At 43.2% G+C, this 17,884-nt stretch overlaps 1 protein-coding gene across 1 annotated transcript in view; it reads left to right on the forward strand.

Moving 5' to 3' along the window:
- Positions 1-1,606: 1,606 nt before the first annotated feature.
- Positions 1,607-17,884, forward strand: part of ENTPD6 (ectonucleoside triphosphate diphosphohydrolase 6) — a 64,972-nt gene continuing 48,694 nt past the window's right edge. Inside the window, exons 1-3 of the mRNA XM_089669806.1 lie at positions 1,607-1,737; positions 8,293-8,552; positions 14,236-14,312. Coding sequence (XP_089525932.1) covers positions 1,730-1,737; positions 8,293-8,552; positions 14,236-14,312 — 345 coding nt within the window. The 5' untranslated portion in view covers positions 1,607-1,729. The remainder of the gene's footprint in view (positions 1,738-8,292; positions 8,553-14,235; positions 14,313-17,884) is intronic.

Here is a 17,884-nt window from a genome sequence, read left to right on the forward strand (position 1 = left end):
AATATACCCATCTGCTCCACACACTGCTCCTGAAAACACCCCTCTGCTCCCCAATACTCCCCTCTGCTCCTCACACTGCTCCCCATTACTCCCATCTGCTCCTCAACATTTCCCTCTGCTCCTCACAATCTCATCTGCTCCTCAGCACTTCCCTCTGTTCCTCACACTGCTCCCCAATACACCCCTCTGCTCCACACAACGCTTTCCAATACAACCCTCTGCTCCTCACACTGCTCCTCAATACTTCCTTCTGCTCCCTGATTTTCCCCTCGGCTCATCAGTACACCCCTCTGCTCCTCACACTGCTCACCAATAAAAACCCCTGCTCCTCACACTGCTTCTCAACACTTCCTTCTGCTCCCCAATACTCCCTTCTGCTCCTCACACTGCTCCCCAGTACAATCCCCTTCTCCCCAATACACCCCTTTGCTCCTCACACTGCTTCTCAATACTTCCTTCTGCTCCTCACACTGCTCCCCAATACACCCCTCTGCTCCTCACTCTCCCCTACACTTCCCTCTGCTCCTCAATACACTCCTCTGCTCCTCACACTGCTACCCAATACTCCCATCTGCTCATCAATACTTTTCACTGCTCTCCAATACACCCCTTTGCTCCCCAATACTCCCATCTGCTCTTCAAGCTGCTCCCCAATACTCCCATCTGCTCCTCACACTGCTCACCAATACACCTCTCAGCTCCTCACACTGCTCCCCAATACACCCATCTGCTTCCCAATACTCCCCACTGCTCTCCAGTACACCCTGCTGCTCCCCCAATAATCCCCTCTGTTTCTCACACTGCTCCCCAATACTCCCCGCTGATCCTCACACTGCTCCCCAATACACCCTTCTGCTCCCCAGTACTCCCATCTGCTCCTCACACTGCTCCCCAATACTCCCCCTGCTTCCTATATTTTCCCCTCTGCTTCCCAACACACCCCTCTGTTCCTCATACTGCTCCACAATACTCTCCTCTGCTCCTCACAATGCTACTCAATACACCCCTCTGCTCCCCAATACTCCCCTCTGCTCCTCACAATGCTACTCAATACACCCCTCTGCTTCCGAATACTTCTCTCTGCTCCCCAATACCCCCTTTGCGCCTCACACTGCTCCCCAATATACCCCTCTGCTCTCCAATACACCCCTCTGCTCCTCACTTTGCTCCCCAATACTGCCCTCTACTCCTCAATACACCTCTCTGCTCCTCAATAAACCCCTCTGCTCCTCACTTTGCTCCCCAATACTGCCCTCTACTCAATAAACCCCTCTGCTCCTCACTTTGCTCCCCAATACTGCCCTCTACTCAATACACCCCTCTGCTCCCCAGTACTCTCCTCTGCTCCTCACACATGAAACCAGATCAGAGTTCCCCTCACATTGCTCTACACACAAGTCCTTCTCTCTCCAGGGATTTTCTCTGCTTTTCTCTCTCTATCCTCCATGTCTTCTAGTAACTCATGTATGCCTCTCTGACATACTCATGAGATAGAGTCACCACGTCCCACTACTAACAAATATTAATGGCGGATATAAAGCATCAGCTTTCCCGGTTTAAAGATGGCCGCTATGGGCGGTCGCTGCGATGATGTCAGTAGTTGTAGACGCGTCAGAGGTGTGGAATGGGAGCCCCTCCCAGGAATAGAAGGTGATCGGGCAGTGATGTGGAGGTATGTGGTGGTGACGGCTGAGTCGGTCAGATCGCTGGAAGTGTATGGCGGTGTACTATGTACAGGTAAGTGTCCGAGTATAATAGTACCGGGGGTGGTCTTCCGGGCCGGGGACACGTACTACACTGTGACACTGGACCCGGGTTATCAGTGACAAGAGGTGGACCGGGCATGTGACTTGGAATGACTACAAGTCCCCGGATGAAGGGCTGCCCCCCTGAACAGAGTCCTATAGTAGTGTGCCTGTAGGACAGTGCCGGGTCCTCTTCCTAGATGATGGTGTCCGGGCACTACCACACTTCACATGGGTACATCTCACTTCACCTAACAAGTGTGTCCAAGAAATAATCTGTACCTAACCGGTCCTTACATGAGGCAGCTGCATTGTTTTCTTCAGACTTTCCCCATTTATTTTCACCTGGTGATTCCTCTAGTAAAGCATGTCCTGTTTAGGTGTCCCACTCTGGATGGAGGAGCAAAGGAGCCACTCCTGGACAACAGAAATGTCAGTCTGGGGGGGGGGAATGTAAAGTGATTTGTCCTACTTACCTGCTCTGCAATGGTTTTGCCCAGAGCAGTCCCAATCCTGCTCTTATGGGGTCTCCAGGCGGTGCTCCTGCTTCCTCCTCCTCTGGCGAGTATCCCATTGTAAGCCACTTCCAATGGGGACACCTATGTGGGCTCACTCCCGAGCTGCACTGACTTCATTTATAAACACAAACAGCGTACCTCAGCCCTGCTCCCTCATCACAGGTATTTGATTGGCAGGAGCCAATGGCTCCTTCAAACTGCCTCATGAGAACCGCTGCTCTCAGAGACTGGATCGAGATGGGGCTCAGGTAATTAGAAGGGAGTGCTGGGGGAGATCCTGGACCAGAACGTTGTTTACCTTAATGCATTAAAGTGTTACTAAACCCCGGACCCTGCATTCACTATATCTGGCCTCCCCGGATCCTGCATTCACTATATCTGGTCTCCAAGGACCCTGCATTCACTATATCTGGTCTCCCACAGTACACACAACATGGAAGTGTAATTACTTTAGTAAATATAAACTGCTAAATACAATTTCTCATCAGGAAGGAGTGCAGTCTTGTGACTACTATCAATCTCCAGCTGAGCACTGGTTAAAGACTGTAGGAGGAGTTTTCATTCTCCTCTCACTGCCTTATGAGGTTGCATACCCCTGACCCTCTGTTTGGACAGTACTGATTGGCCCTGTGCTAATCACATGCACTATCCCAAGAAAAAGAAAAAACTAGCAGTACACACCAAACAGAGCATGTGCAGACTTGCTACTGCTGCTCTGTACTATGGCAGATGGAATGGACTGTAAAATAAGGGGAGGACCAGAGAAGACAGGATCAAACATCCTTTTTATACAATGCGGAGGATTAACCCCTTAGGTTCCACGGTGAGTATAACAAGCATGCTTTACTGCATATACAGACTGATTTTACTGTTGTGGGTTTGCTAAATACCTTTTCTCATCAGCTGTATATAACAGTCTTGTGACTTCTATCAGTGTCCAGCAGACCACTGGTTAAAGCTTGTAGGATGAGTCTTCTTTCTGCTCTAGGAGGATGCAGAACCCCCGACCTCTGTCTATGTATATATGTTTTTGTTTTTTTAAATATGTATTTAATCTTTTTTTTTTTTTACAAACCATTTTTTTTCCTCTATGCAAGGAGAGAGAAAGAGATACAATGTATCTCTCTCCTCCATTCAGAGAGAAAAAAACAAGGGGGGCTGGCTTCACAGTGACTGATCACTGTGATGGCCAATCAGAGGCTATCACAGCGATCATGTGACCTGGAGTCTCGGGTCCTGAACGTTAGAACGGGACCTGGGACTCTCAGTGACACCTGCGCTGTGTGGTGCGCTCCCAGCACAAAGACTGGTACGCAAATATTGGGCCCCACAGAAAAAAGCCCAGTTCTGTGAGGCCACATATTTGTGTGACATCAAAGGGTTAAGAATAAATTGCCGCCCCGCACCTATTTTAAAAATAGTGTTTTTTGGCTGTGGGTGTGGGAACCGCTGGAATTCCTGCATAAGTGTGAACGTAGTCTTAGACAAGCTGACTTAGATGGATTTGACTAACAATTTAAAGTTCAACTCCAGCTAACAGTTACAGCAAACTGTTTTTTCCTCTTCCTTCTGGGATCAATGTTTTATATAAATGAATAAAAGCTGACCGTTTTAAACACACCTGTCAGCGTTAAATTGGTTGTCTCAACCATCTAACTGCCACTTTTACTGGACAGCTTGTTCTGTAAAAGGAATTTAAAATATAACAGACATACCAGGTGAAAACAGAGGGGGCAAAATAAGTAAACTAATGCAGCCACTAATTGCAAGAATTGGTAAACTGCAATATAATAATCTTTTTTGATTCTGGGTTTAATACAGCTTTAACGTCTCTGAAGCCTTTTTGTAAAGTTTTGGTTCATGTATGACATGGTAGAACACCTGCTGATATCACATTGGGGAGATTTTCCCCACACTTTCTGTCTCTATACACAACAGCCAGTGAGAGGTTTCTCTAAAGTATGTGATATCCTCTGGCAGACTGTAGACAGTTGTCACTGGAACAGGTGTCCCCTTTGAAAAATTTCTCCTCTCTTCCTGACCTTGTGACAGCTCAAAACTTAATGTTCTCTCACTTTCTGTTCTGGTGGCGGTGATTACTAGGACAAATAGGGGGGTAGAGCTCTTAAAGCCCCACTTTATTTCCACCCATTAGGATCCCTACCCATCTTTTTCCACTTATGTGGTGACACCAAATATACTCACCTAGGTCCTCCCTCTAGGTCCTTCAACACCACTGGTTCTGGGTGCAAGGGCCCGCGAATCCAGCAGCACAAAAGAACCCAAGATTGACAGTCCCCTACCGTCCCCCTGTGATAACATTGGGCTTTTTCCTAGATCCTGAGAGGACCCCACCACTAGACCTCCAATAAGGATGTGTCCATAATATACACTCAGCAACGTGGACACCAGAAGAAAGACTCCAGCAAGTAGTAAACCGAACAGGAGAAGACTTTCTGGACTGCGGTCTTACATGACTGTGGCTTAAAGTGATCTTAAAGTCAATTTTTTCCATAAATCCGATCCTGAAAACATACAGTCAGGTCCATAAATATTGGGACATTGACACAATTCTAACATTTTTGGCTCTATACACCACCACAATGGATTTTTAAATGAAATGAACAAGATGTGCTTTAACTGCAGACTGTCCGCTTTAATTTGAGGGTATTTACATCCAAATCAGGTGAACGGTGTAGGAATTACAACAGTTTGCATATGTGCCTCCCACTTGTTAAGGCACCAAAAGTAATGGGACAATTGGCTTCTCAGCTGTTCCATGGCCAGGTGTGTGTTATTCCCTCATTATCCCAATTACAATGAGCAGATAAAAGGTCCAGAGTTCATTTCAAGTGTGCTATTTGCATTTGGAATCTGTTGCTGTCAACTCTTGATGAGATCCAAAGAGCTGTCACTATCAGTGAAGCAAGCCATCATTAGGCTGAAAGAACAAAACAAACCCATCAGAGAGATAGCAAAAACATTAGGCGTGGCCAAAACAACTGTTTGGAATATTCTTAAAAAGAAGAAACGCACTGGTGAGCTCAGCAACACCAAAAGACCTGGAAGACCATGGAAAACAACTGTGGTGGATGACCGAAGAATTCTTTCCCTGGTGAAGAAAACACCCTTCACAACAGTTGGCCAGATCAAGAACACTCTCCAGGAGGTAGGTGTATGTGTGTCAAAGTCAACAATCAAGAGAAGACTTCACCAGAGTGAATACAGAGGGTTCACCACAAGATGGAAACCATTGGTGAGCCTCAAAAACAGGAAGGCCAGATTAGAGTTTGCCAAACGACATCTAAAAAAGCCTTCACAGTTCTGGAACAACATCCTATGGACAGATGAGACCAAGATCAACTTGTACCAGAATGATGGGAAGAGAAGAGTATGGAGAAGGAAAGGAACTGCTCATGATCCTAAGCATACCACCTCATCAGTGAAGCATGGTGGTGGTAGTGTCATGGCGTGGGCATGTATGGCTGCCAATGGAACTGGTTCTCTTGTATTTATTGATGATGTGACTGCTGACAAAAGCAGCAGGATGAATTCTGAAGTGTTTCGGGCAATATTATCTGCTCATATTCAGCCAAATGCTTCAGAACTCATTGGACAGTGAACTCACAGTGCAGATGGACAATGACCCAAAGCATACTGCAAAAGCAACCAAAGAGTTTTTTAAGGAAAAGAAGTGGAATGTTATGCAATGGCCAAGTCAATCACCTGACCTGAATCCGATTGAGCATGCATTTCACTTGCTAAAGACAAAACTGAAGGGAAGATGCCCCAAGAACAAGCAGGAACTGAAGACAGTTGCAGTAGAGGCCTGGCAGAGCATCACCAGGGATGAAACCCAGCGTCTGGTGATGTCTATGCGTTCCAGACTTCAGGCTGTAATTGACTGCAAAGCATTTCCATCAAGTATTAAAAAGTGAAAGTTTGATTTATGATTATTCTGTCCCATTACTTTTGGTCCCTTAACAAGTGGGAGGCACATATGAAAACTGTTGTAATTCCTACACCGTTCACCTGATTTGGATGTAAATACCCTCAAATTAAAGCTGACAGTCTGCAGTTAAAGCACATCTTGTTCGTTTCATTTAAAATCCATTGTGGTGGTGTATAGAGCCAAAAATGTTAGAATTGTGTTGATGTCCCAATATTTATGGTCCTGACTGTAACTGATATGCATGTTTTTGGTATAAATTTCCTCCTCTGAACCTCCTTTTGAACTATCCATTGCCCATGCTGCCATTCTCCTGGTATTTGTGTCCCCTGTGCCCCTGAGATATGTGGTCCATTAGGAGTCTGCAGTACATGCTCAATCTACAATTGTACATGGGGCCATTCGGAGGACCAGACACACTTTTGCACTATCCACAGAGCAAACACATAGCGTAGTAAATGATAAAAAAGTGAATTTAATAAGCAATAAAATTGCACTCACAAAGGTGGCTAAAAACAGGCAGGTAATGAGGACTGTGTTAGAACATCGGAGCTGCAACCTCACAAGGCAAGTCTCTCCGACCTTGGCTACAAACATTAGACAGCATGGAGGGCACGTGCCAATGCTGCTGGGGAACTCCCTAGGTAGTTTCCACCGCTAGAAGAGCTGCCAGGGACACAAGAAATTCTCCCATCTGTGGGCACATTCCGGACATGCGCAGTTGGGAATGCGTTTCGAGGCATACGTGCCTCTTTGTCAACCTGTTTGTGCTTGCGCTACCTATTGGGCTTTAAAGTATAACTGAAGGCAATTTTTTTTCTTTTTTTAGTTTTTGACACAGTGGAGAGGGATTAGAACTGCTGTCTGTTCCCCCATTAAGGACATTCACCCTCTCAAATTGTTCTGTTTACCAGTATCTTTGAAAGTAATAGAAATCCCACATTTTGGGTTGTCCCCAGAAAAGTAATAGAGGGGGAAAGGCACCCGCCCGTGGGTCCACATTCTTCTGTGCGGGTGGTGCGGCTGCACGGATTTTCATGCGAATCCGAAGCGGCACCACCCGGACAGATGTGAACCAAGCCTAATCGCTTCATCAAACAGCAAGCTGCAGTCAACCCCCCCAGGTGGCTACGTACAGTACTGCAACACAGGCACAACACACTGGAGGGAGCAAAGACTGCTGGCAGAAGTGACTTCGTAGATAAAAACACCAAGATTTAAAAGTTCATACATAAACAGGAAACCAATGTTAAAAGACATTTATAATAAACCTCAATAAGGGTTATCAAACAAAATAACATTCAAATTCTTTAATAGTGATTTCAAAATAATCGTGATTTAATCATGATAGAAATATATTCTAAAGCACACCTTTTTTTTTTTTTTTGTGAAAAAAAATGACTTAAAGAGACTATAAATGTTTGAAATTGTGATATAATAATTAAAAATGACCTTTACCTAAGTAAAGAAGGGGAAGAAGTGATCATGAATGAGAAAGCAATATATAAAATAAAAACAAAAATAGAAAATAATTAAGTTAAGAGGGGAGGGGAGAAGGTAAAACAAGAACAAGACAAGAATGACAGTTAATGTAGTAATAGTGACTTGGAGGCTCAAAATGCATATCTGTGTAAAACCTTAATCAGATCTACCAAAATTAAGCAATAGAAGCCCTAACTAAACAATCTGTTTTTTTTGTTTTTTGTTTTTTTTTTCTCGAATGGATAATCTATTTGTGTTCAGTTAAGTAGGCTATCCTTCTTCATAATTGTTGACAGATCTAAAGATGGTAGAATTAGATTACTATGTGTTTCTCTTAAGGGAAATTTAATGTGGTTTTTTTTTTTTTTTTTTTTTTTTTTTTTCCCCTCTCTTGGTCCAGCATACACATATTAGGTCTGGAAACGTGTTTGTTTTGTGTCAGTGTCTCCGCAAATAGCAAAAGAAAACAATCAATTGACTTCCCTGGGGCCTGAAAGAAACAAAAAAGGCGGTGCCCATAATCTCTCCTGATTGTTTTAAATTGTGTCATTATCTTACTAATAAAGATGATTTAAAAGGCTATGAATTTTCTTTTCAGCTCTTCTGAAGCTATAGCCATGAAAATCCCAAAGCTGCCCTGTGTCCTGCTGATTGCACTGTGTGTGATGCTCTTCATCAGCTATGTCACTTGGAGTCCTCATTCCCATGTAGAAATCGAGAGTACGGTCCCTAAGTTTCCACATGAAGAAGGAAGTGGCAGAAAAACAGCCCCACAGGAAATTTTTTATGGAATAATGTTTGATGCTGGAAGTACTGGAACACGCATACATGTATATAAATTCAGCCGAACTTCCTCTGGTAAGTTGGGACAAAAAAATCAGTTTAAGGCATCATTCACATGGGCACAGAGGGCCATACAGCGTGAGGAAGGCATGTGTTTATATGGTCAGGAGACATCTGGGAGTGAGTGGTGTTTGCTTACTGCAACTGTAAAGATTGATGACAGGCTGCAGCTATATACTTGTCGCCACTCATTCAAGTGTTCACATGCATAAGGGATCTTGAGTGGCCTTGGACACAAAGGGGTTTATTTACTAAAGCTGGAGAGTCCAAAATCAGACTCCCTTCTGCATAGAAACCAATCAGCTTCCAGGTTTCATTGCCAAAGCTTCATTGAACAAGCTGAGGTTAGAAGCTGATTGGTTTCTATGCAGAAGGGAGTCTGATTTTGGACTCTCCAGCTTTAGTAAATAAACCCCAAAATGTCTGCATTCAGGGTCACTCATCTATCTCTATATGCAAGGAATCACTTAGTTTTTCTGTTTTTATGCTCAGTATATTGAGCTCAAAAAACTAACCATTCCCAGTAAACTATTCAACATTTATACCCATTCCCTAGCAGCTTACAGCTTTCAATGCTGCTGGCTCCTGTTCCCTCAGTGCTGCTTCCTTAATGTCTGGTCTTTTCAGGAAAGAGTTGGTGACACTAAAGCTTTTTTTTTTTTTTTTTCTCTCTCTAAAATAACAAACATGTTATACTTACCTGTTCTGTGCAGTGGTTTTGCAGGTCCTTTTCAGGTCCCTGCTCCTTGCTGTTCCTAGCCCCCTCCCTGAATAGTGCCCCCAGGGAAAGCTGCTCGCCCTTGGGGCACCGCTGCATGCTTGTCCCCAAGTTGCTGCTCTATGCGTCCATAAGACACTTAGATTCGTGACTCCCTGCTCCCCCCCTCTCCTCATTGGTTCACTGGCTGTGATTGACAGCAGCGGGAGCCAATGAGGAGCAAGGATGTTGCTGGATCGGAGTTGGCTCAGGTAAGTACGGGCGGGGACTGTTGCACCCAAAGGTTTTTTACTTTCATGCATAGGATGCATGAAGGTGAAAAACCTTGAGCCTTTTAGAACCAATTTAACAGTAGACAGTGCAGTCTCAGGCCAGTCTGTAGCTTGGAGGAGCAGGGGAGTGCCTTTCCATCCTAGGCTACAGGGCTGTGTGTTTCTATTGATGCACACAGTGCAGGAGAAACAACTCTAGTTCCTGCATGCAAGCTTGGCTCCTTAAAGCACTGTAAGAGAAAGGAGCCAACTTGAAACAGGAAGCCTGAGGCAGTAGTCATGGCACCAGCTTAAACTGGAACATAGGCAAGGATTAAAAGTTACCCTGCATACTCAGTAAGTGATTAAATCGGCTGCTGAAAGTGATTAAAAAAACTGAGGATTCAATATTTGCTTTAAAAACACAGTAAGGTGATCTTGGAGAAAGTAAATGTCGGTTTGCTCACAGCAGATGGGTTGTAGTGCTCATCTCACTTGAAATACAAGGATATTGGCTGAACTCTGAATGATGTTAACAGCAATGACCATTCTGCTTCCTCCAGATGTAAATTTAACTTCGATGTTGTCTTAGTTATTCCAGTATTACTGGGACCAGTTCACCAAAAGCAGTATTTCAATTATAGGTATAACTTTGGCAGAATAAGCTATTCTTATAATAAATCTCTGATTAGTAGATCTGATTGACTAGATTTCCCTGCAGTACTTCTAGGATCCCATCAATCCTGGAGTTGTTTGAGCATGTGAATACCTTCGTTTGATTTTATATTTCACCCATATACCCCTTTTAGCACTTTATCTGTAAAGAAAAAGGCAGCACTGAAAGGTAATCAATAAATATGCTTACAACACAATCAAACAGTATCCAAAATATCCAATAAATACAAAATATCCCAATCCCAATATTTGGAATGTCCTCCAAAGTAAAAATAGTCACTCCAAAAAATCAAAAAAAGTCCATAAGTCCAAAAAAAACTTCCATGTTGCACTTTGGAGGCTGTTTTGCAACATGGAAGTTTTTTTGAACTTATGGACGTTTTTTTGAGTGACTATTTTTACTTTGGAGGACATTCCAAATATTGCAACTTACCAATTCTTTGATGTGATCGCTGTATTAGTTTTTCTTTCTTAGGCTTTCTTTCTTCTATTTTCAGCTGGCAATACAGCCACTATTTTGTATAACAGTCTGCTGTTTTTTTCAAAAGAATAAGCTCTTCACCAGAATGTATCAGTTACAGAGATGAGACAAACCATTTAACTCTAGCAGGGGTACTTACAATGATCATCTTCTAGTCGTTCATGTAAAACCATTAATCCCAAAAGGAAAAAACTGTTTGCTGTAACTGCTTATAAAGTATTATCTGGAGTTTGGCTTTAGGGTGCTAATATACAGGTGAAGCTTGAAAAATTAGAATATCGTGCAAAAGTTCATTTATTTCAGTAATGCAACTTAAAAGGTGAAACTAATATATGAGACTCATTACATGCAAAGCAAGATAGTTCAAGCCGCGATTTGTCATAATTGTGATGATTATGGCTTACAGCTCATGAAAACCCCAAATCGTCAATCTCAGAAAATTAGAATATTGTGAAAAGGTGCAATATTCTCAGCTCAAAGTGTCCCACTCTAATCAGCTAATTAAGCAATAACACCTGCAAAGGGTTCCTGAGCCTTTAAATGGTCTGTCTGGTTCAGCAGGAATCAGTCATGGGAAAGACCGCTGCCTGACAGTTGTGCAGAAAACCATCATTGACACCCTCCATAAGGAGGGAAAGTCTCAAAAGAAGTTGGATGTTCCCAAAGTACTGTATCATTGCACATTAATAGAAAGTTATGTGGAAGGGAAAAGTGTGGAAGAAAAAGATGCACAAGCAGCAGGGGTGACCTTAGCCTGGAGAGGATTGTCAGGAAAAGGCCATTCAAAAGTGTTGGGGACTTTCACAAGGAGTGGACTGAGGCTGGAGTCAGTGCATCAAGAGCCACCACACACAGACGGATCCTGGACATGGGCTTCAAATGTCGTATTCCTCTTGTCAAGTCGCTCCTGAACAACAAACAACGTCAGAAGCGTCTTACCTGGGCTAAAGAAAAAAAGACCTGGTCTGTTGCTCAGTGGTTCAAAGTCCTCTTTTCTGATGAGAGCAACTTTTGCATCTCATTTGGAAACCAAGGACCCAGAGCATGGAGGAAGAATGGAGAGGCACACACTGCAAGATGTGTGAAGTTTCCATAGTCTGTGTTGATTTGGGGAGACATGTTATCTGCTGGTGTTGGTCCACTGTGCTTCATTAAGTCCAGGGTCAACGCAGCCGTCTACCAGGAGATTTTGGAGCACTTCATGCTTCCTTCCGCAGACAAGCTTTATGGGGATGCTGACTTCATTTTCCAGCAGGACTTGGCACCTGCCCACACTGCCAAAAGCACCAAAACCTGGTTCAATGACCGTGGGATTACTGTGCTTGATTGGCCAGCACTCGTCTGACCTGAACCCCATAGAGAATCTATGGGGCATTGCCAAGAGAAAGATGAGAGACATGAGACCGAACAATGCAGAAGAGCTGAAGGCCGCTATTGAAGTATCCTGGTCTTCCATAACACCTCAGCAGTGCCACAGGCTGATAGCTTCCATGCCACGCCGCATTGAGGCAGTAATTGCTGCAAAAGGGGCCCAAAACCAAGTGCTGAGTACATATGCATGCTTATACTTTTCAGAGGTCCGATATTGTTCTATGTACAATCCTTGTTTTATTGATTGCATGTAATATTCTAATTTTCTGAGATTGTGGATTTGGGGTTTTCATGAGCTGTAAGCCATAATCATCACAATTATGACAAATCACGGCTTGAACGATCTTGCTTTGCATGTAATGAGTCTATCTCATATATTAGCTTTACCTTTTAAGTTGCATTACTGAAATAAATGAACTTTTGCACGATATTCTAATTTTTCGAGTTTCACCTATATTTAAATCTGCTTGTACATCTAACACTCCCCTGCCCCCCACTGACAATTCTGCTGTCCAAATGTGCCCCATGTGCTCCTTCATCCAGAGTGGGGGCACTTTAATACAGGAGGTATGTTATTGGCCAGATGAAAAGCCTAAGAGAAAAATTAGGGTGTGTGCATTTTTAGTACTTGATAGAGGGGAAAAGCTTGGAACCTCTGTCAATTTTTTCTTGCTGTCTGAGGATTTGCTAAAGCTGGCTATACACTGATTGAAATTCAGCTGGTTCAGCAAAGACCAGCTAAATTTCTTCATACTGTATGTGGCTGCCCCCACTCAGTCAGTCCTTTGATCAACTCCTGTGGATGGGTCTGTTTCTTGGTCTCTGGTTGCAGCCATTAGGCAGTATATTCTGACAGCGGTGGGTCCTGTTGTCAGAACACCATGACATAGTGGATTGTAGATGCTCCTTCTACCCCCCTTACCTGCAGGCAGGAACCTAAAGAGTTACTTGTTTGCCAACGATTTTGGGGCCTGTCCATACCAGAACATGGTGCAGGAAAAATGCACTGCACTTGGGGTCTGCAGCGGGTCTTAGTTGTAACAACACACCAAACGCATGTCGCAAACACAGTGCATTTGCATGCACCGGATCGCATGGTACACTAGTACCATGAGATCCAGTTGCTGTGCCTTTTTTCTTAAGTAGTTCATGCACTACCTTTTGGTGCTATCTGGCGTGATTTCAGCCCATTCAAATGATTAGGCTGTAATCGCACTGCACCTGGATTGCATGTGAATTGCACAGGAACGCACAGCACGTTCCTGGTGGATTCATGGATGTGAACCACCCTTAGGCAGGCCATACATACTGCGAACGATTTTTCGTCCGAAATTCGGAAACATTGTTCATTCGGTAATCCGATGGTGCCATCATTGATTTAAAAAATCGGCCGACCAAGTCATAAAGTTCACCCCATATAACAGGCGAAACTTCTGTTCCTTCCAGGTCATGGCTCATGCGCATATTTTTTTCGGAAAAATGATCATATGATTCGACCATCGAATTGAAAATCGGTCGTTTTTCACAAATTTTCCAACATGCCCGATCACCAAAAAGGGGAGGAACCACGAAAATCGGTCGGTGCCATTGACCCACTAACCAAGTGAAAATTGGCCGATTATTCTTGGGTCTGATTTTTGGTGAAAAAATCGGTCGAATTTTGACCCATGTATGGCCGGCCTTAGGCAGGATTAGCGACTTCTTATTATCAGTACACTCAAAGTATATAAGCAGAAGTGGAAGTTTGAGCAGAGTGGTTAGTGCACAACAATGTGTTTACAATCTGCTCTGGATGATATATATAATTTTTTTGTTTTTGTGTCCAGAGAGGAGGAGGAGGAGGAGGTGTCACTGCAGTCATTATTCAGTGCTCTGCTGTATGTGAGCCCTGTCATCAGATAAGAGTGACAGAGCTGTCACTCTAATAACACTCTGTAGTATTCTCCTGTTTACCTAGTCTGGGGCTGCTGATGTCATATCCAAGATGGTGGCTCCCAGCAGCAGTCTCAGGCCTGTTCAAGATCACAATGTCAACAATTACAGGAAAATTCCGTGCATGAATTGAGACAATTTGACACGTGTTCTAGCAGATTGCTGTGTGGACAGGATCTCTTTAACATCTGTAGGGCTTTGTTTCTAGAAGGTCAGGTAGTGATACTGTCATAACACAGTGTTTATTTTTAACTAGTCTTTTCTCCCTAGGTGCGCCCATTCTGGACCATGAGACATTTAAAGCTATAAAACCAGGATTATCTGCATATGCTGATGAGCCAGAAAAGGCAAGTATACAGAATGGAATGTTTTTACGATTTTCAAAGACCTATTGCTTTTATTATCCATATTGCATAGTCATCAGAAAAGTCTGACGGCATGATGTGTAACTGGTTGGGGACCAGTCAGGGTGGGAAGCGATATTTATTTATTACAGGTAATTTTATAGCACTGTCAATTTACACAGGGCTTTATACATTATATTGTACATTCACATCAGTCCCTAACCCTCAAGGAGCGTACAATCTAAGGTTCCTAATTTACATTCATACATACACATACTAGGACCAATTTAGACAGGAACCAATTCACCTACCAGCATGTCTTTGGAGTGTCAGAGGAAACCGGAGTACCCAGAGGAAACCCACGCAGGCACAAAGAGAACATGCAAACTCCAGGCAGGTAGTGTCATGGTTGGGATTTGAACCAGTGACCTTAGTACTGCCAGTCAGAAGAGCTAACCATTTATCCACTGTAATATGCTAGCAGGTAGGCTTTATTGCAATCTCTTCTGCAATAAATATTTTTTTTCTGCTTGCAAACATTCTCAGATTGTACACTAAGTGGTGTATGTCTTGGTGCTGATGTGAATTACCTCCTGTGCATGTGTGGGAGTTGCATCACTGCATCTGAACACAGGAAAAAAATGGAGGATTTTGCCAATGAGGGAGCTAGAAGATGTTACATAGTTGGTAAGGTTGAATAAAGACACCAGTCCATCCAGTTCAAGGTGTGTGTGTTTGTTTGTCTAACATTTACCATATCCGTGTATATTGTGTTCAATAAGAAGCACATCTAAAAGTTTTAAAAATTAGCAACACTTCTCACTAAAACCACCGATTTGTGGTAGGGAGTTCCATATTTTCACTGCTCTAACAGCAACAAATACCTTACGCAGTTTAAGGGTAAACCGCTTCTCGTCTAATGTCATTGAGTGGCCGTGTGTCTTCTTGAGTGACCTGAGATGGAATAGTTTCCTCCCAATGATGAAATCTCCACTAAGATATTTGTATATCGCTATCGTATCCCCTTTTAGGCGTCTCTCCTTTTCAGGGAGAATAGGCTTAAAGCGGAGTTCCACCCATTCTTTTAAATTACTCTATTCACAATGCCCCCGTGGTGTACTGTCCGAAATGAATATTATTATTTAACCACCTCAAGTCTAGACACTTTCACCCCCTTCCTGTCCAGGCCAATTTTCAGCTTTCAGTGGTATCACGCTTTAAATGACTATTGCGCGGTCATGTAACACTGTACCCATATGAAGCATTTTTTTGAGACAGATAAAACTTTATTTTGGTGGTATTTATTCACCACTGGGATTTTTTATTTTTTTCTATATAAATGAAAAAGTACAAAAATTTTGATTTTTCTTATAAAATGTTTGCAAATCTTTCTTCATAAATCTGGGCCAAAATGTATTCAGCTATTTTTACAGTAAAAAAAAAATTATAATTTTTAAAAAAAAAAACAATTTTCAGTTTTTATTTTAGTGTCACCATAGTGGAAGGCGATGACTATTTTTTTTTTCTTACACTGATTGCTTTTATACCCATAAAGGCTGTAAAAGCAATCCTTTCTCCTCTCTGGCTGCATTCTTGCAGCCATTGAGAAATACTGTGAGAGCTGTGATTGGTCACAGCTTGTCACATGGCACAAGGCTGTTGTGAATAGCCTTGTACCATGTGATCTCTGTGATCTGATTCACAGATTTCAGCAAGTGACATCTTGCTTACTACTATTCATGTGATCACTGATTGGCCAAGCAGTGATCACAGAAATCAGGACCTCACACAGAGGTCCCGTACAGTGATTGGTGTTCTACTGTGTCCTCCAGACGGTTATCGGCAGTCCTCTCCTCACGTTGACAGCACTTGAGGAGAGCCGTTAATCTTGTTGTCCAGTGCATTAGTGTATGGAGCATTTTGTATTCCAGTGCGTTGGTGTACAGTGCATTTTGTTGTCCAGTGTGTTGGTGTACAGTGCATTTTGTTGTCCAGTGTGTTGGTGTACAGTGCATTTTGTAGTCCAGTGTGTTGGTGTACAGTGCATTGTTGTCCAGTGCGTTACAGTGTACAGTGCATTGTTGTCCAGTGCGTTACAGTGTACAGTGCATTGTTGTCCAGTGCGTTACAGTGTACAGTGCATTTTGTTGTCCAGCGCGTTAGTGTACAGTGCATTTTGTAGTCTAGTACGTTGGTGTACAGTGCATTTTGTTGTCCAGTGCGTTAGTGTACAGTGTGTTGGTGTACAGTACATTTTGTTGTCCAGTGTGTTGGTGTACAGTGCATTTTGTATTCCAGTGTGTTGGTGTACAGTGCATTTTGTAGTCCAGTGTGTTGGTGTACAGTGCATTGTTGTCCAGTGTGTTGGTGTACAGTGCATTGTTGTCCAGTGCGTTGGTGTACAGTGCATTTTGTTGTCCAGTGCGTTGGTGTACAGTGCATTTTGTTGTCCAGTGTGTTGGTGTACAGTGCATTTTGTATTCCAGTGTGTTGGTGTACAGTGCATTTTGTAGTCCAGTGTGTTGTTGTACAGTGCATTGTTGTACAGTGCATTGTTGTCCAGTGCGTTGGTGTACAGTGCATTGTTGTCCAATGCGTTGGTGTACAGTGCATTTTGTAGTCCAGTGTGTTACAGTGTACTGTGCATTTTGTAGTCCAGTGTGTTGGTGTACAGTGCATTTTGTTGTCCAGTGCGTTAGTGTACAGTGCGTTACAGTATACAGTGCATTGCGGTGTCCAGTGCGGTGTGCATAGGAATTTGTTCAATTTTTTTTTTTTTTAAACTATAGTTCGGCCCCCCAACAGTGTGAAGGTCCGTGAACCAGCCCCCTGTTTAAAAAGACTGAGGACCCCTGGGTTAAAGTGTCTAAAGTAGTTCCATCCACTGCCCCCCACATCACAACAAGACACAATAGTGTTGGCTGATGGAACTGCAGAGGACCAGGCAACCATTAGTCCTGAAATTGTCGGATGCTGACGATTTTTCAAGCAGTGTAAGTCTTCAAGAGAGCAAAGACCTGAAGTATGGGTGACAGGACAGGAAAGTCGTTTTTTTTTTTGTTTTTTTTTAATATTTTTTTCATGGTTCTGTCAGAGATGGACCACTCAATGGATAAGCTTGCCTTTTGGAACATGTTATATGTTCCACCCGTATTTGGAGTGGAGTATTTAACATGTTCCAACAGCTGCAGCCTCTCTAAACCCAATCCCCCCCAAGTGACAGCGTGGATCTTCTCCTGGCACCCACTGTCACTGTTTGAAAATAATGTGGCCATGCGGGGCTTTGCTATGACCAATCACAGCAGATCACATGTCAATTGTATGCAATGGTTGGCTTCCTGTCATGCCATCCATTGTATACAATTATGTTGTTAGCTGTGACTGGTCAAGGCAGTCATATGATACAGACAGGGCCAATCACAGCCCATCTGCATCATGTGATCAGATTTGCCCAATCACAGCTAATCACAACAAAATACTGAATCAGTTTCATTCAGTAACAATGATTGCAAATATCAATGAAATACATTGGTATTAGCAATCATAATGTGTTAAAAAAAAAAACAAAAAAAAAC

Source organism: Staurois parvus, unplaced genomic scaffold, assembly GCF_062004578.1.
Source record: "Staurois parvus isolate SC_StPar_1 unplaced genomic scaffold, SC_StPar_1.0 ptg000081l, whole genome shotgun sequence".
Classification (NCBI taxonomy): Eukaryota; Metazoa; Chordata; class Amphibia; order Anura; family Ranidae; genus Staurois; species Staurois parvus.